Here is a 27479-nt window from a genome sequence, read left to right as displayed (position 1 = left end):
TTACTGCTAGAGATCACGGCCAACATTTTGAACCCATAGCAGGGACAGGAAGCAGCAACCGGGCATCGCTGCTGCGCTCCCTATCCTAGATGACTAGGGCATCCTTCAGGTAGTGCTTGCAGGAGGGGGATGGATGCACTTGGGGGAAGGTACATAGGGAGAGAAAGGGGAGATGCTGGCCAAGGAGGGGAGGCAATGAATGAGGTGCAATTTTGTTGCTCCCCTCTCTCTTGCACTCAAGTGCAGCTGTATCAGCCGCACATACCTTGCTACAGCCTTGTTTGAGAGGATCCAATTATTCAGCAGAGGATATTCTTCTGCTGCGATTGCACCTTTCTCCCAAAAGATTAGAGTTCTTTCATCCCTTCCCAAAGAACTCTACTTCACTGGCTTAAGTTAGAATTTGGTGTCTCTGAGAACTGCAGTAATGATTTGGCTGTCTTAACATGCAATGACAGACATCTCATTTATTCCACCCTTTCCTCTGTGTTGCAGCCCACTTGAATAGTGCCCAGTTTCTATAGAAGTTAACTGAATTTGTCCTGCTGCAGTGGGGTCTTCGAGAGTGTTATTACAAGAGGCAGGCTGCTGGGCAGATAGAGGGTTGATTTAGAGAGTGAATAAATTGTTATAGGGAGGGTGAATCTTGAAAGAGAGTACTAGGTGTAGGGAGGAAGATAGAGCTGGTTCCTCTGCTGCGTTTCAATAGGTCCCTGCTAATTATTGCAAATTTTATACAACCACATTAGAATGCAAATATTATGCTACAATTGATAAAGGGTCTAATTCAAATAGAAGTCTTCTTTGCACACTTGTATGGAGAAATTGCAGTCAGGAAGTGTCTGCAGGATATCAGAAGGAATGCAAAACAGTTCCAAAATACAGCACATTAATCAATAAAGTCAAAGATTTTGGCCCCTGTGAACACTTTTGTAAACTGTTATTTTTAACAAAAATACAAATTTGTACTAGAATGTATTTTATTGAAATAATATATCACTCAACAAATATGCCCCCAGTCTTACCCTGGAAGAGAAAAGATAAAAATGTCTATTTCTTCCTATTATTCTTTACTATTTACAGTAATGGCAGTGGTATTAGCTGATTGGTCACCATCAACTACTTGGCAACACTATCAAAGGATAATACACTTAAGTAAACATACAGGTATATGGTGTGAAAAGCACATGTAGCAAGGCAGTGTACAACACTGCTTAAGAAAAGATCAGCTTCACAGCAATCTAACAGTCTTTCCAGTAACAGTTAAGTAGTCTTCATCAGCCAAGGCATGAAGTGCTTCTTCAAACATATCCTTTGTAATAGCCTGAAGTTAAAAAAACAAAACATGCATAAGTAGACGTTTGGAAAGAATTAAAAAAAAAAAAAAAAAAAAGGGAATTAATATTACATACACATTACTGCCCTTCACAGCACATGATTACAGTTTTGTTCAAAGTAATAAATAGAAAACCCAGAAAATAAGTTGATACCTTTTTTATTGGACTAAATACATTTTTCGATGTTAGCTTTCGAAGATAATATTTCTTTATTTCTGATCTGAAGAAGGGTTAACAAATATCTGAATATATAAGTGAAACACAAAGCATTCCAATGATAGTCCCAGAGAAAGAGAGTGGGGTGGATTAGGTAAGAAACGGGGAGAGATGGGTGGATGATAAGAGGGTGACAAAGCAGTGTAATTTTATGGGTTATAGTGGGATAGAAAGCCAAGATCTTTGTTAAGTTCTGTCTGGTGGATGTCAAAATATTTCATCATTTGGATGGCTTTACTTGGATTATCTTAAAGTTTCCTTTTAGTATCCTTACCATAAAATCATTGATAGAGTGTTCTGGTTTTATAAAGTGCTGTTCCACAGAGGTGACATCTTGGATGGCACTGGAATGTTTAATATTATGTCTATGTAAACTGAGTCTCGCCTTTAGCATCTGGTTTGTTTCTCCAATATAGCACCCTTCTTCACACTTTTCTATGTTTTGATTTATTTCTATTTATTACCTTTAAAAGTGGACTAACACGACACGACACGACTCAACAAACCTCTCCCCCTCCCCCAACACGAACACTTCACAGTACATGTAAATGACTTTAAAACAGATGCTTACTGCATCAGACTGTGCCCGGAGATCATCAAAAAGCTGCTGATATTTCAGTGCTGGTGTCTTGCCCTTAGACTGAATAAGTTTCTTCAACACTTGGGCTAATTCCTCTCTGCGTTTGCGGGCAGTGGCACTCATTCCTAAGAGGATTAAGACAATAGATCAGCAGAAGTAAAATAAATTTAAAAATGTAAAGTCATTTGGTGTCTTGCTGGCTGGTCTTGAAAATAAATAAATAAATAATAATAAATATAACAGCCTCCTCACTTATCGGGTAGGTAAGATTCAGCTTATACAACACAGTTTCAGTTGATCTGACCCACCTTAATATGGCAACGTTTACTTGAAATCTACAGTTAGGAAAAATGTCAGATAAGGAACTGGACACCCTCTCAATACAATTTTGCAGTTTTATAGGCAACTGAAATCAAACAAAATATGGAAAACAAAATAAGATGATACCTTTTTTATTGGACATAACTTAATACATTTCTTGATTAGCTTTCGAAGGTTGCCCTTCTTCCTCAGATCCTCAGATCGGAGGAAGAACGGCAACCTTCGAAAGCTAATCAAGAAATGTATTAAGTTATGTCCAATAAAAAAGGTATCATCTTATTTTCTTTTCCATGTTTTATTTTCTTTGATTTCTATTGATAACCTTAAGAGTGGACTAACACGGCTACCTCTCTCCTCTACTTAATAGGCAACTGAAAAATTTCAGTCATCCATTGTCAGAACTGTGGCAGTAGTAGCAATATGACCTGAGGAGCAAACCCTGTGAAGCTCATTAATATGTTTCTATACACGCGCCTCGCAGCGTACTCTGATCTATAACTACTATACTTTTTTTTTTACACAAAAAAGTGGAGAAGAAAAAGACTTCAGAGTCAGAACCTTAGCTCATATCAAACCTGTGGTCAGAATAGAGATGTCCACAATGCCAGTCCTTGGGTCAGTAGCAGACTGTTTCAGAGCCTCACGATGGAGCCGTTTTGCTTCTTCAACATCAATTGTTTCAACTTTGTCAGAAAAGCGCACCTTTGCATGAGCTTCCGAGAGCCGAATGAGAGATTCCAGTTGGCGGGGATATGCAGACACCATACCTCTACCACTGCCAATTTTCCTCATGTCCACATAAGCCTGAGGGGAGAAGAACCAACCCGAATGAAGAAAACTCAAGCAAAATGATTCTGAGAGCAAGATGCTCCATGTTGTGCTACACATTGAGACTCACAGCACAAATACAAATTGGTTTGATAGTTTTCTGGAAATAAAGAATGTCATAAACATCTATAAAAAATATGGAACGTTGTCAACCTTTAAACTGGGAGTGCTCATACCTCAGAAATGAAGCAGAGGTAGAGGAAGAGATACTTACAGAGTACAAGATCCCAGACATGCTAGGCACATGAGGGGAAGCTGAGTCAGAACCATTCCAGGAGGCCAATGGAAATGGAGGAGCTGCTGATGGTAAACCAGGCCTTCTGGTATTTGGTGACCACTCTCTGATGACAACACAGGTAGCAACAGAGTCCTCTTAATTGCAACCTTCTCTGTGGTGCACGACCAATGCGTATGACCAAAGAAGAACACCCTTTGGTGCCACCAGATAACTATTGAAGAGGTTTTTTTTCTTTTTTTGGTGTTTTGGGCTACTGTTCAGTAGGGAAGAGAAAGATCAAGAAAAAAAATCTGGCCTCTTCTGGCTTTATTGGAACAACCAGAAGGTGTATGGATACATATCTTCAGTTGATATCAAGTACATGAAATATTTGTAAAGGTAAAGGGGTAAAAAAAAAGTCATGAACTTGATATATCACCTTTCTGTGGTTTTACTAAAGCTGTTTACATAATCTATGCAGGTACTTTCTCTGTCCCTACTGGGCTCACATTTTTTTTTTTGTAACTGGGGAAATGGAGGGTTAAGTGACTTGCCCAGGGTCACAAGGAGCTACAGTGGGAATCAAACCCAGTTCATGTTAAATCCAAATAGGGAATGAAGAGTGAAAATATATCTATATACCCAACACAAACTCTTCCAATACACTTGTTACTACCATTGCATGGTGAAATTATTACAGACTTCTGTTGGATTTGTTTTTGGAAGGAAGAAGTTTCAGAGCCTAGCCCAAATAATCCTAAACAGAACATAGGCTGGCAGTAACTTCACAGACATAAAAAAACCTTCCACAGAATTATACTGAGTGAAATATTAAGCAAAACAAAACCTTATCTGTGCTCTTCAGAATTTCAGACCACTGCACTAACTTTTAGGCTACTCTTCTAATGCTGCCTCTCCTCAGTTATATGGAGCATCCTTGAGCCCCCTGGACAGAACTCCTCCATCCCCTCTATATAGACTTAGTGAGTTCCAAATCTGGATCCTCAGCATGTCAGTGACAGCTCTTTTTCTTGCATTAGGAGCCTCATCAGGGCAGAATGGGGTCCCTCCTCCACAGGTGCTTTTATGCCCTGTACTGGAATGCCATCAGAATTCTGAAGCATCTATAGATGAAGTGTCATCGATAGATATCTGGAAGAGTGTATCCCACACTGATTCTCTCTTGCTAACATTTCAAGGGAAGAGGTGGATAAACTTAGTAAACAGTCCAAAAGAGTAGGGGAAAAGAGGATAGCTCTTCACAAACAAACAATGGAACGCAAATCTGTGAATCCAGTATTTATTTGATGTTGATACACTCATTCTTCTTTGAAGACTCGACATGGGACCATATTTCGGCAAGGGTGCTTACCCCAGGAGTCTATTGCAATAAATATGAATAAAAGTAAAATGAAAAACAATAAAACAATAAAAATTTGCAGTCAAAAGAATGTACAATTGTAAAATGAATACAAATACATAGAAAAAGAATGAAAAAATAAAATTTACAAATCAAAGAATGCAAAATTATAAATGTAAAATCTAAAATGGTTATACAAAAGGATAAACCTAAAGTATTTAAACCATGAATATTAAAAAGTGCATATATACACAAAGGAGACACATGGGTATAAATAATAAATCTGTTAAGAATATAAAATAAGCCCAAAAAGGTGAATATATAAAACAGCATCTGCTTAAACACTCCTAGCCTATACATACAATAGAAATAATACATGAAGACAAGTATACAGTAATATGGAACATATATTGTGAAAACAAATGGTATGAACAAGTACTGACCTTTAGAACTGTGAGAAAGTGGATGGAGTGTAAACTAACAACTGTATCTAAAGTTATGTAAGCCACTAGAGCAAAAGTCTGTAAAATAAAACATGTATGAACATAAATTTAAACCTAATATTCACATAATCAGAACAGGGAATTTGCATAAAATTTTTACCTAACAAAATAAAATTTGTAGTCCCCTTGTCTATAAAAATAAGATCCAAAATGTGGCCTCCTTTATGAGTCGTCTGTCAGACAATCTGTTGCCCCCCTAACATATAAAACAAATCTAAAAAAATCAGCAACCTTACTATCAGTACCACTAGCATCAACATGTAAATTAAAATCCCCTAATATAACTGTATTTGATGGAATAAAATTTAAATCACTCATCACTTCAAATAGGAAAGAATAAATCAGAGATCAAAATCTCACTTGCACAACAACATAGCAAAATACATAAGCTTCTAGAAGACAAAGCCAATTCCTGGAATATTTAAACCTTAATTTTTTACCAAACTAATAAAATCTTTAAAAGCCACCAATAACCCACCACCCTTCTTATCAAGGCAGGGTTGAGAAATGACATGAAAACCAGGAGGCAAATCAGGTTCAAAATCATAGCATCTTCAGCAATACAAAAATCATTGTACCCCCCCCCATTCCGTATTAAATCAAATAGAATGGAAACTATTTCCTACTGACCGAGCATTTTTAGTAATGCAAATCTATAACTCCTAAAACCCTGAACAGTTCTGAAATCAATTTTGGGTACTTCAACGAAACATCTATCAAGCCTTGGTTGTGGCAAAACTGAGTTTAAATCACCAATATTGACTATATCCAATTCTCACTGGAATAGAAAACACAGTCATAATGCCCTTCTAATTAAAACAGATAAATCAAACCAAACAAAATCACTTTAAATTCATTTACTATCCAGGAATTAAATCACAAGCCATAACAACCCAATATACCCTCTACTGAACAATACAGAAAAATTTAAAACTACAAAAAAAATAAGAAAATATAATACCCCAACCAGTCTCTTACTCAGTCACTGCGCAGTCGCTGCACAAAAGAGCGTGCCTAAGGTGATGCGCTGACACTGGATTGAAATAGCCGCCGATGACGTCAGCATTGGATGGAGCAAGCTCCCACACCCCTGTACAGCACAGTGCTAGTTGGACACAGCAGGAAAAACTGCACCAGGAACAATGTACAGCACCAAGATCTGAAGATGGAAACCTCTTTCCCAGGCACTGGATTGAAATAGCCGCGGGTGATGTCAGCAGTGGGCAGAGCAAGCTTCCACGCCCCGATACAGTACAGTGCTAGATGGACACAGCAGGAAAAACTGCAGCAGGAACAGATTACTTTTATTTCAAAGTATTTTTTTTAATTGCAGTTTCAAAGAACCCATGAACAGCAACAGCATAGAAAATAAATGTTATGGAGTCTAATCACGTAGGAGACTCCATTGAGCAATACCTCCAAAAAATATAAAACAGCTCAGCCCCACTCTCCCCCTCCCATTTTCTCACCCCTATTACCAAAGAACTATCTCACCCAGGTGCGACACAAAACTAAACCTCTAAATCACTGATCAAAGGGAACGGAGTACTTTTATTCATATTTATTGCAATAGACTCCTGAGGCAGGCACCCTTGCCGAAACATGGTCCCATGTAGAGTCTTCAAAGTGAATGAGTATCAACAACAGATAAGCACTATATTCACAGACTTGCATTCCATGGCTTGTTTGTGAAGAGCCATCTTCTTTTCTCCTACTTGCTTCACATTTGTAAGGATTTCTGTTCCTCCACCTTCTGGTGGTGTTTTATCTATGGATAAACTTAGTTATCATGAGAATATTATTAGTCAGGTAGAAACCTCTATCTCTAGGTTGGAAACCACATGCAGAACTTTTTAGCAACTGCGATGGCCAATATTAGGTAGTTTGGTGCTAAATGTATGGAGAATGTACTTAGATTTTAAAATATTTGTTTTTTTAAGTTTTTCCTAAAATATGACTTATTTCTTAAGGAATTCCAGTGAAAAAGATTTTTCAAGAAGTTTTAAGGTTTTCCTAATGCTCATAGTAGTTATCCCCAAAATGTATTTTATAGCTTCTAGGAATATTATGAGGAATGAAATTATATGTGGTCTGGCCTCTTCTGATAGCTTAAAAAGCTGGGGAATCTTTTTGTAACTGGAAGGCCACATCCTGTATCAGAGATATCACAAAGCCGTATGTTGTACTGCAGGTTTCATAAGTGTATACATGCAGCATGTATGCACAAAATATACATAGATACATGTTATATTCTTTTTCAATAGACATTTTAATAACTCAAAATTCATGAAAGCAAAATTAAACTGAGAGGAAGAGAATAAGTTAAAATAAACACAAACAAGACTAAGGGGTCCTTTTACTAAGAAGCAGTAACTGATTTAGTGCATGCAAAATGCTAAGAAGCCCATTTTACACCTCTGGGCTTCTTAACATTTAGCGCACGCTAAACTGGTTAGCACATCTTAGTAACAGGACCCCCAAGAGTCCATCTGCGCAACGAGACAAACTTAAGATCATAAGAATAGGTGTGTTAAAAATGGTTAAATAAATAAAATATAAAATAAAATCAATCCATGGAAATATACTTGGAAGTGTATTTTCAAAGTGCGTTGACTTAAAAAGTTACATAGAGGGACATTTTTGATATGACGTCTAAGTCAAACTTTGAATGTTTTGCTAAAAACGTCCAAAATTCAAGTGGGGAATATAGACATTTTCAAAACGGAAAAACGTCTTATCTTTTTTTTTCCCCCCCAAAATGGCTATTTGCTAGATGTTTTTGTCCTCTTCCATCTTCTCTGCGAAAGGGCAGAAGCTCCACAGATTGGTTGAGAAGAAATGCTGATACCACTTTTGTTTGTTTTTTTTTTTAAATCTGATTTTCAAAGTACAATGCCAACAAGATACAAATGCACAAGTAAGGTATCAAAACAAGAGGACATTTCTCTAGGTATGTGACATTGTTTTGCTCTGTGCTTGGTTAACTTAAAGAGAAATTGTAGATTATTGATAAACACAGAATTCGATTATTAGGCATGTAGATAGCTGGATGCCTGGTAGAAGTGAGGATCGCCTGGTCACTTGCCTGCCTGGTGCAAAGGTGGCGGACCTCACGTATCACCTAGTTAGGATTTTAGACAGTGCTGGGGAGGAGCCGGCTGTCTTGGTACATATGGGTATCAATGACTAAGAGGCATATTTCCAAAGCACTTAGCCTTCCAAAGTTCCATAGAAACCTATGGAACTTTGGAAGGCTAAGTGCTTTGAAAATATGCCTCATAGTAACATAGTAAATGATGGCAGATAAAGAACTGAACAGTCCATCCAGTCTGCCCAACAAGATAAATTCATTTTACATAGTATATAATACTCTATATGTATACCTTTGATTTGTCCTTGCCTTTCTCAGGGCACAGAGTGAATGAACTAAAATGTTTAACAGCACATACTTGCAAAAAAATTGGGTACAGGAACCATATACTTCATATTTGTAACCCTAGTTTGTTAAAACAGAAAATTATCATTCTAGATAAACCAAACTACCCTCAATAGCCACTGCCCTCAAAAAAAGGAGAAAGCAATGAGGCTCAAAATAATTTAATTACCTCAATAAGAGCTTGACTGGCTTCTTCATTTAGCTTAGGACTGATATAAGTCCGAGCGTACGCAATGTAGTCCTTCAGTACAGCCATATCCACATGCTCCTCCTCAATCTGCTCCTCATTCTGGTAATACAGAGCAACCAAGTGGTGTGCAAGACGCCTATCATAAGCTTCATCTTGTGGGTCAAGCATCAGGAAAATTAAATCAAACCTGCAGGAAAAAGAAATCAGAACATGGGTCCATCAGAACTTAATTTGTACATTTAATAAATGTATATCCGCCTATCATTTTGCCCACAAAACTGAGTGCTATACAAAACACAGTCATAAGAAATAGCCATACTGAGGTCTGACCAATCCAGGTCACCAGTACCTGGCAGAAACCTACATCTGTAATTCTTTAGTTACTCCCCACACCCTCTATGTGAGCCCTCTTATCTCCTCTCTTGATCACAAACATATAAAGTACATACATACACCCCAACACAATTGCACAGACACACAAGTATACCAGGGCTTGCCAGTCTTTTTGCAGCTGGCATGGCAGCAGAAAGCACATGACCCCTAGGTGGTGCAGGTCAATGAAACCTAAATGTGGGTTTCATGACACAGTTTGGAAAGCTCTGATGTACACATCCCTCCATCCCCCCCCCCCATACATTTACATGCAGACGAGTTAGAAAGAAATCCATGAGGCATGTTTTCCCCACTTATTATATATCTACACACATACAGTGTGTGTGTGTGTGTGTGTGTGTGTGTATATATCCACCAAATTATATTCAAAGTTGAAACTCACAACTCTCTTAATAAACAAGGGTATTCAATCTACATAATACAATCATGTATACCATAAGACAGATAGATGTGGAAACCCACTACAATCTATATGTAATATTTTTTTAAAAGCTTTTTAGGGAGTTAACATTTGAAGGACATTGTATAGTAAATTTATCAAGGAGGGAACTGATTTTCCCACTTGATACAGCATAGTGTTAATGCAATTCCAAACAACATCTAGTATCAAGCTCATCTTCAGTTCCAGGTATCCTGTTCTGCACAAACAGAACTAGAGAGATTACAGCAAGAGGCAAACCACTCACGCCATTTCTTGGTCAGTACTGAGCCAGCAATAAAGAAACCATTCTGGAGCATCTTGGATAAATATTTCAACATCTTTCAGTTTTAGAAAATGAAGAACATCCAGAAACATGGGGTTCAAGAATTATTTTTATTAGGGTTTCTGGATGGCTCCTGTCAACTTCTTGTATAAGAGAACGATACTCTATATCACATCATAAGCATTTGCCATATTGGGACAGACTGAAGGTCCATCAAGCCCTGTATCCTGTTTCCAACAGTGGCCAATCCAGGTCACAAGTACCTGGCAAGATCCCAGATCAGTAAAACAGACTTTATGTCTTATCCTAGAAATAAGCAGTGGCGTTGTTGCATAAAATGTTTTATTGCTCTGGGATATAATAAATGTACATATACTTATCAAACCACGTATGTGCACACTGCTAACCCCCCCCTCCCCCACTAGATTCTTGTGAAAGTCAAGAGCACTAGTTCTCAAGCCAGTTCTGGAATATACCCTGAAAACCACTGGCTAGGGGATGTACAAGACAGATTTGAACACAAGGGAGGCAGCACAAGCAAATCTAGCTCATGAATATTTATTGAGCATATCCAGAATATCTGTGGCTGAGGGTATCCTGAGGATAGTGTTTAGAACCACTGGCCATCTAGAGGGAAGTCTTGTGTCATCGTCTAAGATATAGAAGTTGCCGGTACACATAAGCAAAACACACAACTACAGAAAGTAAAGTGTCCCCTTTCACCTGGATAGTAGCGTGTGAGGAAGCTGGATGTTTTCAATTGTTGTCTTCTTTGGATTCCACTGCGACTCCACAGGGTTGGCTGCAGCCAGGACAGAGGTGCGGGCATTCAGCTGGCAAATTATTCCTGCCTACCAAGAGTAATACAATGCACAAATTACAGAACATCCCCCCAACCTGTACTAACTTTCTTCCTGTGCTCAATCCAATCATCTGGCAATCACAAGAACATAATAGCCATATTGGGTGAGACCAATGGTCCATCTAGCCCAGTATCCTGTTTCCAACAGTAGCCAATCCAGATCACAAGTACCTGACAGAAACCCAAATGGTACACTCAGGAAAAAGGGGGTCCTAGTTTTGAGAGTAGAGCGTTTTATGGCGACTGCTCGTTTATAACTCTGGATGCAGGTCTTTCACTGACCAAAATGCCATCATTTTGAGTGGGTGTCGGGTGCTTCATTTTGTGGTTGCTAGTATATGGTGCAGACAACACTTCTAAAGATAAGTGGTTGCTTTTTAAATTTTGTTTTTGATTCTGTTTACAATTGCTGATATTATGTTTGACAAAATGTTGATACTGAATAAAAGATAGTAAGTTGATCATAAGGACCTCTTGGCAAATGATTGATATCACATTATAAGCTTTGACTTGAAATAGCTGGGCACTGTAAGAGGTCTTGCAGTTTTTTCTTACTTAGGTCTGATGCCATTGTGTCCTTTTTGCTCTGCTGCTACAATGAGTAATAAGTAAAAAAAATACTGTATATTATGGAAGTTTTCTAGAATCTGCTATGTTGTACACGTCTCCTTATTTCTAATTTTAGAATCCTAAATAGTGGCAACATTCCATGCTCTCAATCCCAAGGCAAGCAGTGGCTTTCTCATGTCTGTCTCAATAGCAGACTATGGACTTTTCCCAACCTTTTTTAAACCTAGATATGCTAACCGCCGTTACCACATCCTCCGGCAACGAATTCCAGAGCTTATTCATCGAGTGAAAAAATATTTCCTCCTATTTGTTTTAAAGGTATTTCCACACAACTTCATTGAGTGTCCCCTAGTCTTTGTACTTTTTGAAAGAGTAAAATAAATCAATTCACTTCTACTCGTTCTACACCACTCAGGATTTTGTAGAACGCAAGACTGGACTGCAGCAGCAGATGTACACTTTGTCATCCTAATACTGAGCACCAGCAACGTATTCCATTGCCTCAGGTACAAACTTATATTGTGAGCCCTCCAGGGACAGGGGAATACCCAGTGTACCTGAATGTAACTCACCTTGAGCTACTACTGAAAAAGGTGTGAGCAAAATCCAAATAAATAAATAAAATACTGCAGATACAGTACCAGAATGCCTGTCTTATAAGCACTACTACAGGTGCCTTCCCCTTCTGTAGCTGAAGTGATCATTCAACCTAAGTAGTGCTGAAAGCTGGGCTTCTCAGCATACGTTTTTACATGCTTGCCATACAAATGCTTGCAGGAAAACAAGACCATAAATGTTGTGATTGCCATCATCATGCGCATCCACCTCACATCTTACCTTAGCAATGGACAAAGTCTGCTGCTCCATCACTTCATGCAGCACAGACCTGGTGCTCTCATTCATCTTGTCAAACTCATCAATGCAGCAGATGCCATTGTCACTGAGGACCAAAGCGCCTGTCTGAAGAACCAGCTGCCTAGTTTCTGGGTCCTTCATCACATAAGCAGTGAGCCCTACTGCACTGGAGCCCTTCCCAGAGGTGTACTGTCCCCGCGGCACCAAGTTGTACACGTACTGCAGCAGCTGCGACTTGCTGGTACCAGGGTCTCCACATAAAAGAATGTTCACCTCTGCACGGAATTTGCCTCTGCCGGTGTGGCTGAAGTCTTTGCGTGTGCCACCAAAGAGTTGCAAAAGAATACCCTGAGTAAAAGGACACAAAATTAAACAGCTCTATTTCACAGTTCAACAGGTCAGTTTCCACTCGGCACTGCAATTAATGCAGGTGGTTTTCCCCTCAGAAAGAAACAAAACTCTACCTGTTATCTTCCTCTGAGAAAAAAAAAAAGCCTTCACTACAAGGGCTCTCTATGGTGCAGATGACAGGACTATCCAATACCACCACCCTTGCTCAATTAAAATAAAAACAAACTTTCACAACATTTGCACAGCTCCTGCCTACTACACCCTCTCTGAAGGTGCAACCACAGTTCAAGCAAGACCCACACAGCACTTTTCACTGTAACTCAATCTAATTAGCCCATGGAGACTAAAAATGTCCCATAAACTAAATCAAACCTCTTTACCTCTCACTGAGAGTTACTAGGAGTTCAAGGGAGGTGCTGGAGAAAGGCTTAAACAACTTGAAAATATTACCTCCTAGAAAAGCATCGTTATCTTTTGTGTGTGCTCTTGAAACACTGTACAGCATAAGAGTAAAACTTCCTTATTGGTAAGATATTAATAAAAAGCAGACCAGTGTATTAAAGAATTTAATCCCTTGGGTTCCAGGGTATCTAGTCTAAATATCCACCTCGGGGTAGGGCTTTGTTGCAGTGTGAACAACGGTGGATATTTAGACTAGATATTAATATCTTACCGATAAAAGGACTATATTTCCTCCTACAACCATGTGTTTGCACGCTCTTAATCATGAAGTTTTTTTTTGGAGGAGTGGGAGCCTTGTTGAAGCGTTACTGTAAATTATACGTAATATATGACTAATGATATAAGAACAATTTTAAGGGTAATCCTTTTTTTTTCACATTTTTGGGAGCTTCCCCACAACTTAGGCCATTTTTGTTTTGCTATTGTTTGCGAAATCATGACATGAGCACGTCAGGACGCACGGATTCACAATTTGAAACAGATGCCTATTAATTGCTGAGGCGCCATTTTTTCAATCAGTTTGCTGGCCTTACATGCCTTAGGATTGCGACTCTTAAGGTCAGGAGATTGGCGTTTACACACTTTTGTACACCAAGTTGTCCGGTGCTAAAAATTGACATCTTTGTTGCTTTTCCAGGGCAAATTAGTGAGAACTCTTGAAGAAGCCTGAGCGAAACGGGTCCGTCGGGACCTCACTCCGCAAGAGCGCAGAATTGGAGCACCTGACTCAGCATTATACAACAAAGCACAGATGTGACTTTTTCCAAATTGACATATTGCTGAGAATTTTTTGTCACCAAGCAGGATTTCTTTACAAGAGGTTTTTGAGCCCGTGATTACTTTTTCATCGTGCAGCTCTAAGATTTTTCCATACAGGAAGTCCGGTCGATGTACTGAGTTGAGCCACGACAGTATGAGGCTTTTCCTCTTATTTTAACATAAAACTTTAGAAATGGTTTACTAGTGTGTTGATTGATTCATGGGATGTTTTGTTTCACAATCAATTAAAAAAGTGAATCTGATCTATTGAGTTTCACCTGACTGAAAAAGAATCCTGGTGGTTTGTGTTTTGGGTCTGTGAGTAATTTCTGGGAACTGTGGGACCACTGGGAGTGTGGCTCCAGTAACCTAGAAATCACTGGGGATAATTTGAGAGCGGGAGACTCGCCCAGAGGCGATTGTGACCCAGTCAGTAGGAGGAGGGTGCTAGTGTACAGCACGAGCGGCAGGTGCACGCAGACCTAAGCTGTGCTGGGGATAGACCCTCTACATGGCTGCGGGGTAACCCCAGGCGGGTGGCTAGGTGTTTTGTGCCAGTCATCAATTCAGAAAATGAAATTTGAAGTTTTTGTTTATGTTTCCACAGGGGAGAAGCTTGGTGTGCAAAAGGCAGGACTGAAGCAGTAGATCAGATAAATATAATTCCACAGCAAGCAGGCAACAAAAAAGAGCTACAAGCAGGCCACATGCTACCCAGCATTTCAGTTCTGCTCCACAGAAGAAAATGTGAAAGAGCTGCCATGTTGAGTTGCATGTGCACACGCTTCACAAATGCAGTAACAAAAGCATTTAAATACAGACATCAGCAGCTAACAATAATCTTTCAGGTGCTGGGTTCAAAATTCATGCAAACCTTCACTGCACAAAAGATGTGAAAAAAATTTAAATAAGGAGCAATAACAGGATTAGATTAAAGATTTTAGCTAAGTCAACCAAAGGTTGACAACAGGTGATGCTCGAAGACTAAGGGACTGGGCATGGACTGCTTCCTGTTTCTGCCAGGAGACACAGGATTTTGGAACTCTTATCTGCTGGTTGTGTGGTCTATACATAAACAAATATACTACTACTTATTTCTATAGCGCTACTAGATGTATGCAGCACTGTACATTTGAACATGAAGAGACAGTCCCTGCTTGACAGAGCTTACAATCTAATTTGGACAGACAAACAGGACAAATAAGAGATAAGGGAATTACTGAGGTTGGGATGATAAAATAAGGGTACTGAACAAGTGAATAAGGGTTAGGAGTTAAAAGCAGCATCAAAAAGGTGGGCTTTTAGCCTAGATTTCAAGATGGCCAGAGATGGAGCTTGACGGACCGGCTCAGGAAGTTTATTCCAGGCATATGGTGCAGCAAGATAAAAGGAACGGAGAATGGAGCTAGCGGTGGAGGAGAAGGGTGCAGATAAGAGAGATTTATCCAGTGAACAGAGTTCCCGGGGAGGAGTGTAGGGAGAGATGAGAGTGAAGAGGTACTGAGGAGCTGCAGAGTGAATGCACTTATAAGTCAATAAGAGGAGTTTGAACTGTATGCGGAAACGGATAGGGAGCCAGTGAAGTGACTTGAGGAGAGGGCTAATATGAGCATAGCGACACTGGCGAAATATAAATCGTGTGGCAGAATTTTCAACAGATTGAAGAGGAGAGAGATGGCTAAGTGGGAGACCTGTGAGAAGCAAGTTGCAATAGTCTAAGCGAGAGGTGATAAGTGTGGAGCTGATGAGACAGGGAGGATGAGAGTGTTATCCATAGAAACAGAGAATGGGGGAAGAGGACAGGTTGGTTTAGGGGGAAAGATAAGAAGCTCAGTCTTGGTCATGTTTAGTTTCAGATGGCGGTGAGACATCTAGGCTGATACTTTTGCCTGGATTCCTGCTGAGATTTCTGGTGTGGAGAGGTAGATCTGGGAGTCATCAGCATAAAGATGGTACCGAAAACCATGGGATGAGATCAGGTACCAAGGGAAGACGTATAGATGGAGAAAAGAAGAGGTCCCAGGACAGATCCCTGAGGTACACCAACTGACAGTGGGATAGAAGTGGAGGAGGATCCACCAGAGTAAACACTAAAGTAAGATGGGAGAGATAAGAAGAAAACCAGGAAAGAACAGAGCCCTATAGTAAAATAAGGGCATGAGAGGTAACAAGGTGCCATTTTAATTTAATATGGCATTTATAACCCGCTGTAACATTTTACCTTCTTGATATCTTCATGTTCATAAATGCTGGGAGCAAGAGCTGCAGCCAGCCTCTCATAGATGTCTGGCTTCCTGGACAGATCCTTTAGTAGCTCCATACGCTGCTCCGTGAACAGCTTCTGTTCTGCCTCCTCATCAATACCATGCAGCCGCCTGACATCTGTCTTGCGGTAATGAATGACATCAATGTGCGTCTTGTAGACAGATTTGACATTGCTCACTCTGGGATTGACTCTGATCGGAACAGCTCTGTAGATTCCTGAAGAAACCAACATTCAAATTAAAGTGATGCCTCTAATGATGAATGAGCTAAACAGCTTAGCATTATAATGCACGAGCATGATCCTCTCTGTTCTTAATGGTCAAGCAAAAAGCTGGGCCCAGAAACAATTCAATGTGCTTCCCCTACGTTTCTGTAAATTTCCTCTTCTTACCCCAATAGCCAGTTCAGTATATCCTGTTGACAGGAGTGACTGGTCTGACTGCCTTACCCAAGGACTTACAGGAAAATTATTAACTGATAATTACTAAAGAAATTTATGTGGAATAGAGAGCTGCACGGGAATGGGGTTAGCAGGAATCCCGTGGTTACCCCCTTCAGGTCCTGTGGAGATCCCACAGAAATGAAGGCAAGTCTTCCTTCTCCCCCCCTCCCCCCCCCCCCCCAGCCTCAGGGCGCTCTCCCTGAATGTACCTCAATGCACCATGGTGGTCTAGTGGCCTCTTCGGGGCAGGAAAGATCCCTACTCTTTTCTGCCCACTGCCACTGATTCACTTGCTGCCGCCACTTCATCAAAATGGCTGACGAGACCAAGCGGTGGCCTCATGAGACTTCCGCAGAAGTCCTGAGAGGCTACCGCTTGAACTCCTGGCAGCTGTTTTAAAGAAGCAGAAGAAGTGGGCAGGAAAGAATGGGGATCTTTCCTGCCCTAAAGAGGCTACTAGATCACCAGGGTGCATTGAGGTACATTTGGGGAGGTGGGTGGGAGAGGGCCGTAAAAAAGATGGATGGAGTGTGGGTGCAGGGAGGGAAGGAGAGAAGGGAAAGGGGGAAATAAAGCACATAGGATAGAAGGGGATGGAAAGGAGAGGGGGACATGCTATTCATGGATGGAAGGGAAAGAAGAGGGGGACATGCAGATCAAGAATGTTTGCTTTTTTGAAAGTGTACACCTTCTAAAATTTTGTATTTAACAGCGTATGGAAGAAAATGCATTTATGTTACTTTTACCAGTATTCTGTTTATAGAATCTGGCTTTCTTGGGTGGGTGGGGGGGGGGGGGGGGGGGGGAGTCAAGGTGACTGTGCGGTGGGGTGTTATGAGGTGTAGCAGGGGTAGGACTGGATGGGGCACGAATGGAGATTACTTGCAGTGGGAATGGGCAGGGGGCGGGTTAGATTTCTGTCCCTGTGCAACTCTCTAATGTGGAACTCCTGCCAATGAAATGTGCACGAATGACAAGCTTAGGAACTCCTGGGCTCAGAAAGGGCTTACAGTATTTATGATTCAGTGAGAGAAGATTTCCTGGGCTGCGATTTACAGGTTGCACAGTTTAGATGACAGCCATGGCTGTGACGGGTTTGTTTTCTCAGCAAAACTAAGGCGATGAGAAGAGACCAGATTTTTTCCCTCAAGCATCATTCTCAAGATTATATCAGGCTTACCAGAGGCCATAACTGAGGTGTCAGAAACACAAAAAATAACCAGTATGAGCTCACTCTAAGACCCTTTAACAGAACCACTGCTTCCTCTTACACAGGCTTTATGTTACTAGAAACCAATGAGAGGGGGCAGGACTGCTGCAGGGCCTCTGAGCACATACTGACTCATAAGCTTCACACTTCTCTTCCACCACGTCAGAGCCTTAAATTCCTACATATTGCGGGACTAGGATTTTGTATTGGCCAAGGAGCCAAAAGAAGGGAGGATGTTACTGCCACAGGGATGAAAGATGCATGTAATTCTGATTATCTGCCTTAAGTGCAGAAAAAGCTGGCCCCTGTGCTACTCACACTACAACAATGGTTCTCACTTTCTTCTGTTGTGACATATACCTGACAGACAATATTCACGTTTGTGACAAACACAACAAGTTTTCAGCTAAACAAAAGGAAAAAAAACCTTATGTATCATGTTAATTGTTCCTAATAATGGTGTAAGGCAGTGTTTCCCAACCCTGGTCCTGGAGGCACCCCAGCCAGCCAGTCAGGTTTCCAGGATATCCACAATGACCATTCATGAGACAGATTTGCATGCACTGCCTCAACTGCATGCAAACCTCTCATATGAATATTTGTTATGGCTATACTGAAAACCTGATTGGCTGGGGTGCCTCCAAGATCAGGTACTTTAATACTCCCCCTTATCTTCCCAATCTGCCCCACCCTATACTTCAAGACAAAGCCTATTACAATCCTCTGGAATGTTTGATCAATCTCTAAACGCAGAGACAGCTTTCTTCAACTCCACAAACACATTCAAGTTTAATACCGTAAACCTACAAAGCTCACTAATGGTTGCCATATTTCCTCAAACTTCTCATTTCAGATGGTAGTGAGTATTTCCAGCAAAACCAGCTGGCTAAGTCTGCTCACTCAGGCACTCAAAGAGGCAGCTACCTGTTGCCAATATGGGGCTCTCTCATGACCAGAAGCAACAATACAATTACGAGTTTACAAAACTTTTGTGCCACCCCTCCCCCCTTTAATATAGTCCTAATAAGATTTTAACAGTCTAAGCTATTTGCCTTCCTAATATAGCTTCAATTTTCTTAAAAATTTCCTGGAGTATTACTATTTTAGGACATTCCCACCAGATGTGCCGAAATAACCCTTTCTCAGGACAACTCAACATCATTCCTTCCTTGCTGTGCATTCATACACAACCAAATATTCCAGGGTCAAAACTATACACCTTTCCCTCCCAGCAGCCTCCCTTCACTGCCTCGCAGGCACCTTGTCACCATTAGACTTGACTCACTCTAGTAAAATCTTTTTCTAGTTTGCACACAGCTTTAGTAATTACATATGGCGTGGTTAAGCCTAGTCTAGCTACTGACCAGCAAAATGTAACTTTAAAAGATTTATGTTGTGTAGTTTCATGCAAGGAGGGAATTTTGAAAACTATAATTACTCAATGTTATCTTTTCACAAAAATTGTTGACATATTAGCATCTATCAAACATGTAAACAGCGAGTAACCGAACTCACTCGCAAATGCGCAGTAGAGACTTCCCTCTCTGTCCCGCCTCCGCGTCAATACGTGATGACGGGGGCGGGACAGAGAGGGAAACTGCGCCCCCCCCCCCCCCCACCGAGTCGCCGCCGCCACCCCTCCACCCGGCCCGGGCCCTCTGATCACAATTAATTCAACTTACATCGCCGCAGCACGCAGATCAGTTGAGCTCCTGTCGGCCTTCCTTCCCTGCCTGTGTCCCGCCCTCGCTGACGGTACGTCACACGAGGGCGGGACACAGGCAGAGAAGGAAGGCCAGGCCGACGGGAGCTCAGCTGATCTGTGTGCTGCGGTAATGTAAGTTGAATTAATAGCGAACAGAGGGCCCGGCCGGGTGGAGGGGTGGCGGCGGCGACGAGTCCGGGCGGGGGGGGGGGGGGGTACCGGTAGCGGCGACCTCGGGGGGGGGGGGGGGGCCTTGGAAAACCCCCATTCCAATAGTAGCCCGTTTTAACGGGCTCAACGGCTAGTATTATTATATTTCTCAACTAGATAAATGTGTGTCCTCTTTAGAAATGCAAGTTGGCTCTATCTGCTTACTCTTAATCTTGAATTGGAAATGATGGAGAATGCCAACAGAGTTAGAAACTTGTGTTTCCTTCGTTTTCTTTGTATATGTTTGCTGTCATCTGAGATTCTTTTACATAAATATTTTACGGTAGTATTAAAAGTTATCTTTTTCTGAGATAGTCGGAATCTCTAATTGTTATTTGCCTGTGCAAAACAAAACACATAAAGGAGGTGGATCAGTTGTTGGAAGATTCATATGACACAACAGGATTCCATGTGACTTTTATGAATGAGAAGGACAAAGTACAGGTTCTGAAGAATTTCTTTGAAAAAAGGAATGTCTTGTATTGTGAGGTAAAAATGCCTCTGTTTCTGATGTGACCAGAACCATGTAACTCAGACAGGAAATCTCTTTTTAGCCCTAGACTGCTGACTCTGGGTGCTACTTATTGTCTAAAATATCCCTGTAAATGTACTGTGACTTTTCAAAATAAGTACATTTTCTGGATGTGACAAAACAGTGGGTTTCAAGCTTGTAAACTGTATTATTTCTGTATTTCTCTAGTTTGGCCAGCAGGTGGAGAATGTTTAAAACTGTTACAGAGAACTGACTGCTCCTTCATTAGTTAACCTGTAGTGATGTGGCCAGCTACTTTTAAAATTTGCTGTTCTTGGCTCTCATTGGCCCAGGAGCTCAAATTCAGTCAGGATGTACTGGCTTTTTCTCCAGTCTTAGACCTGGAGAAGAGAGAGAACAATCTCTTTGCTGAGGCCCTGTGAACGTTATATTTGATAACCTGTGAGCAGCTATATGTCCTCAACACCCCAGGTACTATTTAGATAGTAAACAAATGTTCAGACAGTTTTATAATTGATCCATCCATATTCAGTTACTTGTTATTGTTTGCACCTTTTCTGTTCATTGTTCTAATTTTTCATGACAAACATTTTTAGTTTATTGCCTCTGCTTGTCTGGACTAAGAATCCTGGTGGTTTGTGTGTTGGGCCTGTGGGTGCTTTCTAGGAACTGTGGGACCACTGGGATTGGTTGGAACCTAGTCGGTGGGAAGAGGGTGCTAGTCTAGAGCACAAGTAGAAAGTGCAGGCAGACCCGAGCTGTGCTGGGGATAGACCCTCTTAATTGGCTGCGGGGTAGTCCCAGGTGGGTGGCTAGGTGTTTGACACTGGGATTCTTTGCAATTTGAACAGCTTTTAAAGGGTGATAATGAGTAGATAAAACATTAACTCCACTGAAAACTAAGTGCTTTCAATTGTTATAAATCAAGTTAAGACCCAAGAAAAACCTCAGAATCTTTTTTCATTTCCTAATTACTACTAATCCCCTATTTTGTGGGCCAATTGGAACGGCGTTTGGTGTGGTCCTTCCTCCTGACTAGCCTCATATAAGAGGGTGGTGGTGGCTCCCACCCAAAAATCAGGTCCTCCATGCTCACGGACATCCCTTTTTCTCATGAGCCTTATCTGCCAAGCTGCCACAGCATATTTCAACATCCTATGATATGAGGTAACACCTTTCTGACACACTCTTTCATATGTGCAACATTAGCTGCTCGCCAACACTTGCACAGCAAAAGCCACAAGCCATGCAACACTGGCTCTGATCTGTGTACGGAGCCATCCTTTCATAGCTTACCTGCTACGACTCCAGCAGTGGAAACAATCCGAGGCATACTCCCATCTTTGCCTGGATTATCTAAAAGGGAAACTTCCCATAGATCTGGCAGGTAGTTACTAGAACAGAAGATATGCTTTGTGCATTTACTGTATAGTTATGTGATCTCACCAGAAAGGTGTCTGCTAAGACAGGAGAGCTTGATGGTAGAATGTTGGACTTGACTAAACCTCTGGAATCTCAACTGACATTGCTGCAGAAAACATCAACATCTGGGACTAAAGACAGTCTTGTTCATTCATTATAAACTGGAGATTATGGAAAGATCAGTTCATTCTTTACATTTTTGAACTATCCTAGGGCCTCTTTACTTTCATCAGATATTGCTGTGTAAATATTTTAAAGAGATCTTAGCAATTTTTGTGCTGATATCTCCTTGATTAATTTGTATATCACAGGGAAGGAAAGCTTAATCTGATAAGGCAGAGGAAGGACTCCATTATTCGGTTACTACAAGCTTAAACTTGACAAATTTCATACATTCTCAAGAAGTGATCGATATACAAGTTTCTCTTGTTTCTTTTGCTGCACCATCTTGTACGTTACTGAAACCAGCCATATAGTTAGCTACTTCTCTCTCCATCCCTTCTTTCTTCTGGAAAATATTTTGCATACTTTAGAGTTGAAATAAGGTATTACAAATAAGTGCAGAAGTGCATAGGTTTTGCCATACTAGGACAGACTGAAGGTCCACCAAGCCCAGTATCCTGTTTCCAACAGTGGCCAATCCAGGTCACAAGCACCTGGCAAGATTCCAAAACAGTACAATACATTTTATGCTGCTTATCATAAAAATAAGCAGTGGATTTTCTGAAGACCATCCTAATGATGCCTTATGGACTTTTCTTTTAGGAAGCTATCCAAACCTTTTTTAAACCCCAGTAAGCAAACTGCTTTTACCACATTCTCTGGCAACGAATTCCAGAGTTTAATTACATGTTGAGTGAAGAAATATTTTCTCCGATTCATTTTAAATTTACTACTTTGTAGCTTCACTGCATGCCCCCTAGTCCTAGTATTTTTGGAAAGAGTAAATAATCAATTCTCATTCACCCATTCCACTCATTATTTTATATACCTCTATCATATCTCCCCTCAGCCATCTTTTGTTCAAGCTGAAGAGCCCTAGTTGTTTCAGCCTTTCCTCATAGGGAAGTTGCCCCATCCCCTTTTATCATTTTCGTTGCTCTTCTCTGTACCTTTCCTAATTTCACCATATCTTTTTTGAAATGTGGTGACCAGAATTGCACACAGTATTCAAGGTGCAGTTGCACCATGGACTGATACAAAGGCATTATAACATCCTAATTTTTATTTTCCATTCCTTTCCTAATAATACCTAACATTCTATTTGCTTTCTTTGACGCCGCAGCAAACTGAACAGAGGGTTTCAAAGTATCATCAACGATGACTCCTAGTTTCTTTTCCTGGTCAATGATTCCTAACATGGAACCTTGCATCATGTAGCTATAGTTTGGGTTCCTCTTTCCCACATGAATCACTATGCACTTGCTCACAGTAAACATAATCTGCCATTTGGATGCCCAGTCTCCTAGTCTCGTAATATCGTCTTGCAATTTTTCACGATCCTCTTTGTGTCGTCGGCAAATTTAATTACCTCACTAGTTATTTCCTGTGAAGAAACAGTGTGTTTTAAGCCTGTTAAATGTATTGGATATTTTCCTGTCTTAAATATGTCCGAAATGTATTTCTCCTGTTTGGCCAGCAGATGGTGCATGTTTATGATTAAAGCTACAGAGGATTGACTTCTCTTTGTTTTATTTGGCACACAGATAATAGGAAGTACTTTGCAGTGATGTAACCAGACTATTTGAAACTAGAGTGTTCTGAGCTCTCATTGGTCCGGAGTTTGAAATTGTCCAGCAGTTATTGCTGGCTGTTGCTTCAGTCTTAGCCCAGGAAGAAAAGAGACAGACCTCCTTGCTGAGGCTCAGTGAATTATATGTCCTGATCTTCCCAGGTACTGTTTAGCCTTTAGTTAGTTTTATAATTGATTCATTTTTAAAAAGTTACTTGTTATTGTTTACTAATTGCACATTTTTGTCCACTGTTCAATATTTTTATGAGAATAAACACAATTGTTTGTTCATTCTGCCTGTCTGGACTGATAACGAATTCTGGTGATTTGTGTGTTGGGTCTGCAAATGTTTTCTGGGAACTGTGGGACCACTGGGAGTATGGTTCCAGTAACCTAGAAATCACTGGAGATAACTAGAGTGGGAGGCTCGCCCAGAGGGGGTTGTGAACCAGTCGGTGGGAGGAGGGTGCTAGTGTAGAGCACAAGCGGCAGGTGCAGGCGGACCTGTGTTGAGGATAGACTCTCTAAATGACCGCGGTGTAACTCCAGATGGGTGGCTAGGTGTTTCGTGACATTCCCATATCTAGATCATTTATAAATATGTTAAAAAGTAGAGGTCCCAACACAGATCCCTGGGGAACCCCACTATCTATCCCTTCCCCATTGAGAATACTGACCATTTAACCCTACTCTAATTTTTCAATCTTTTAACCAGTTTTTAATCCATAATAGAACGCTACATCCTATCTCATAACTCTCCAATTTCCTCTGGAGTCTTTCATGAGATACGTTGTCAAATGCCTTTTGAAAATCCAGATACACAGTATCGACCGGCTCACCTTTATCCACATATTTGTTTACCCTTTCAAAGAAATGTAATAGATTAGTGAGGCAAGATTTCCTTTCACTAAATCCATGTTGGCTTTGTCTCATTAATCCATGCTTTTTGAATATGTTCTGTAATTTGTTCTTTATAATAGTCTCTACCATTCTGCCCGGCACTGACGTCAGGCTCACCGGTCTGTAATTTCCAGGATCACCTCTGGAACCCTTTTTAAAAATTGGTGTTACATTGGCCACCCTCCAATCTTCTGGTATCATGCTTGATTTTAAAGATAAATTACATATTACAATAGTTCTGCAAGTTCATTTTTCAATTCTATCAATACTCTGGGATGTATACCATCCAGTCCTGGCGATTTGCTATTCTTCAGTTTGTCAAATTGCCCCATTACATCTTCCAAGCCAAAAGGAAAGCATCCCATTTGCAAACTAGAATGTCATGGGTACAAATTTCACTCTCTCAGATTTACAGTTAGTGTTCACAAATGTACCATATACAGTCGTTAGATTCAGTAGTAGCTCAAAGTACTGTATTTCCTTATCCCTGGAGGGCTCACAATCTAAGTTTGTACCGGGGGGGGGGGGGGGGGGGGGGGGGGGTAAGAGGTGTACGTGCTGAAGATCACAAGCAGCAGCAGTGGGATTTGAACTGGGCTTCCCTGGTTCTCAGCCCTTTGCTCTAACCATTAGACTGCTCCTCCACCCCAAAAAGTACCTTACAAAACATACTAGGTACATAGATTATGTATATAAATGCTTGTGGAAAAATGACCTACTTGTGAATTACAAAGAAAATGATCATCTTACCTGTAACATTGACTCGGTCACCGGGCTGTACTTTATCAACAAGATCATTGTGTGCAAAGAGAACAACAGTGTGAGGAGTCTGCCCTGCTGGCATGTCTTCAGGAGATTCCTGCAGTTTGATCTGGCACACACACACGAGATCAGAATGTACACTTATTTCACATAAATATCTCAACACAATCATAGATCAAAGCAAGGACACGATATTGAAAACTTTATGACATTCACTAAGCAATCAAAAGCCCATCAAGATTTTGTATCTCTTTCATTCCTTTGTGGATAACAGAATATGAAGTGTTTGAAGATGCCCATAGTATGGAAATCCTGAATGTTGCTCTGTCTGCATGCATGCATCTGTATATCAGGGCTGTACAGAGCCTCACCACAGCCCTGATACACAGATGCATGCATACAGCAGGAACAGCTCAAGCTGCATTTCCAGAACAGAGAGTACTGTCAGAATAAAAGGAGATACCAAACCTTAATCAAAATCAAGTGAAAACATTATTAGGAGGAAAACAAAAACAGGAGACCAATAGAGAGGCATGTTGATGTTCCACAGAATATCTAGTTTTACAGCTTCAAACTTTAAAAGTGAAACCCCTGGGTGCATTACTCACCATCTGTTTGTCAGAGAACATGGAGCGGTTGTGGATCAGCGCCATGCTGTGCGTTGTATTGCAGTGTTTGCACACCGAAGGCTCCGAGATACGGCCCCGGTCAATCTCCACTCGTGTGCTGAAGGAGCACACCTGGCACCTGAAGAATGCTTCCTGCATCTCTGGAATGAGCTGCGAGGTCCGAATCACCATTCCACTGATTGTTATCAGCTGATCAATATCTGTATTTAACAGTAGATGCATTCCAGTCAGGCTCAAATATGATGCGTGATTTCTAAATACACCTGCTGCTCACCATTTCTAGATACACTTTATGCTGCTTGAACCCTTCCAATGTGCCTGGTCTCAAGGACAACCAAACCAAGTAAATGAACTTTTTTCACATCAAACACAAGAATCTTTAGTCAATATATTGGCAAAGCTTCAATGTAAAAACCCAATTTACATATCTCGGTTATCCCGAAAACTGAGCAAGAATGGAGTTGTTACCCTTTCCTAAACTATCTCCCCTCCCCTTACAATGAATCATCTCTTTCACCACTACAAAATAAAGACACACTTTGCAGTATTCTCAGAAAATTAACTTATTCCCATGAAAAATGCCCTGTATCATCTCAGCATAGGCAGCTCAATTCAGAATACATCCATCATGCCATGCTGACATACCACAAATTCTGATGAGGCTGCTTCCCCAACGCCCCCCCCCCCCCCCCCAAAGGCAAACTTAGAATACTCATACAGAGTTTATGCAATAAAGATGTTTTTATTTATTTTTACACCCAGCAGATTCCTTTTGTTCCTTTGCATTTCCATTCAGTTAGAACCAGGTCTGGAATCTGGTGCAATCATGGGCCCTCAGTCTGGCCACTATGTGTCAGCAACTCCAGAAATACAAGACCTGAACATCAACTGAATCACAAGGCTCTCCTCATCTGTATTTTTGAAATAAATTTGTCACGGCTCCTCCTACTCCCTGCTAGCAGTTTATGAACTATAACCAGTGCTTTTTTTGTAGGAAAAAAGGTACCGGTACTCATTATGGGCGGAGTCACCATCTATGGCTCTGCTCTTATGGTAGCCACACCCACAGTAGTCATACCCCTTATACCAGCCATGGCGCATATAAACAGGTATCATTGAAAATACTACACCAGTATAGAAGAAAAAATAACTTGTGATTTTTTTTGGTCCCAGTCTCTGATTCTGCTGCTCTATCTGTTCCCTTAACTCCGTTTCCAGGGCTTCCTTTCCATTTCTTTACTTTCCTCCTTTCGTCTTCATTTCTTAGGTAAAAGCTGGGTGCTCCACAGACTTGACTGGAGGAAGTATTTATTTATTATATTTGTATCCCGCACTTTCCCACTAAAAGCAGGCTCAATGCGGCTTACATAGTAATAGGTAACACAGAATTTTGTTATGTAAAGTAGGAAATTAAGTATAACATAATAGAAGGATGGATGGGTAGTAATAGGATGGGTAGGTAGGTAGAGACAGGTGACAGAGAGAGGAGGGTGAGATAGAGTCTGGGTCAATGTGGATCCAGCTTTTCCATATTTTCTCTATACATGTGCACTTTTTCTCCTCTTCTCCCTTAGTATGCATCTCCTTCCTATTCTTCCCTCCCCTCCATCCATATGCATCTCGTTCCTCTCTCTTCCCTCTCATCCATCCATGTCCAGCATTTCTCCTCTCCTCCCCTCCATCCACATTCATCTCATTTCCTCTCTTCCATCCATGTTCATCTCACTTCCTCTCATCCCTCCCCTCCATCCATGTCCAGCATTTC

At 40.9% G+C, this 27479-nt stretch overlaps 1 protein-coding gene across 1 annotated transcript in view; it reads right to left on the bottom strand.

Moving 5' to 3' along the window:
* Positions 1-1057: 1057 nt before the first annotated feature.
* The window catches only part of MCM4 (minichromosome maintenance complex component 4), a 49818-nt gene continuing 23396 nt past the window's right edge, over positions 1058-27479 (bottom strand). The window contains exons 9-17 of the mRNA XM_030214171.1: positions 25694-25914; positions 25074-25194; positions 16166-16425; positions 12355-12720; positions 10809-10936; positions 8968-9175; positions 3030-3258; positions 2125-2258; positions 1058-1324 (exon numbers count right to left, since the gene is read on the bottom strand). Coding sequence (XP_030070031.1) covers positions 1232-1324; positions 2125-2258; positions 3030-3258; positions 8968-9175; positions 10809-10936; positions 12355-12720; positions 16166-16425; positions 25074-25194; positions 25694-25914 — 1760 coding nt within the window. The 3' untranslated portion in view covers positions 1058-1231. The remainder of the gene's footprint in view (positions 1325-2124; positions 2259-3029; positions 3259-8967; positions 9176-10808; positions 10937-12354; positions 12721-16165; positions 16426-25073; positions 25195-25693; positions 25915-27479) is intronic.

The sequence above is a fragment of the Microcaecilia unicolor genome, chromosome 1, assembly GCF_901765095.1.
Source record: "Microcaecilia unicolor chromosome 1, aMicUni1.1, whole genome shotgun sequence".
Lineage (NCBI taxonomy): Eukaryota > Metazoa > Chordata > Amphibia > Gymnophiona > Siphonopidae > Microcaecilia > Microcaecilia unicolor.
Note: the sequence above shows the minus strand (reverse complement) of the source record. Positions and strands in the feature narration are given on the sequence as shown.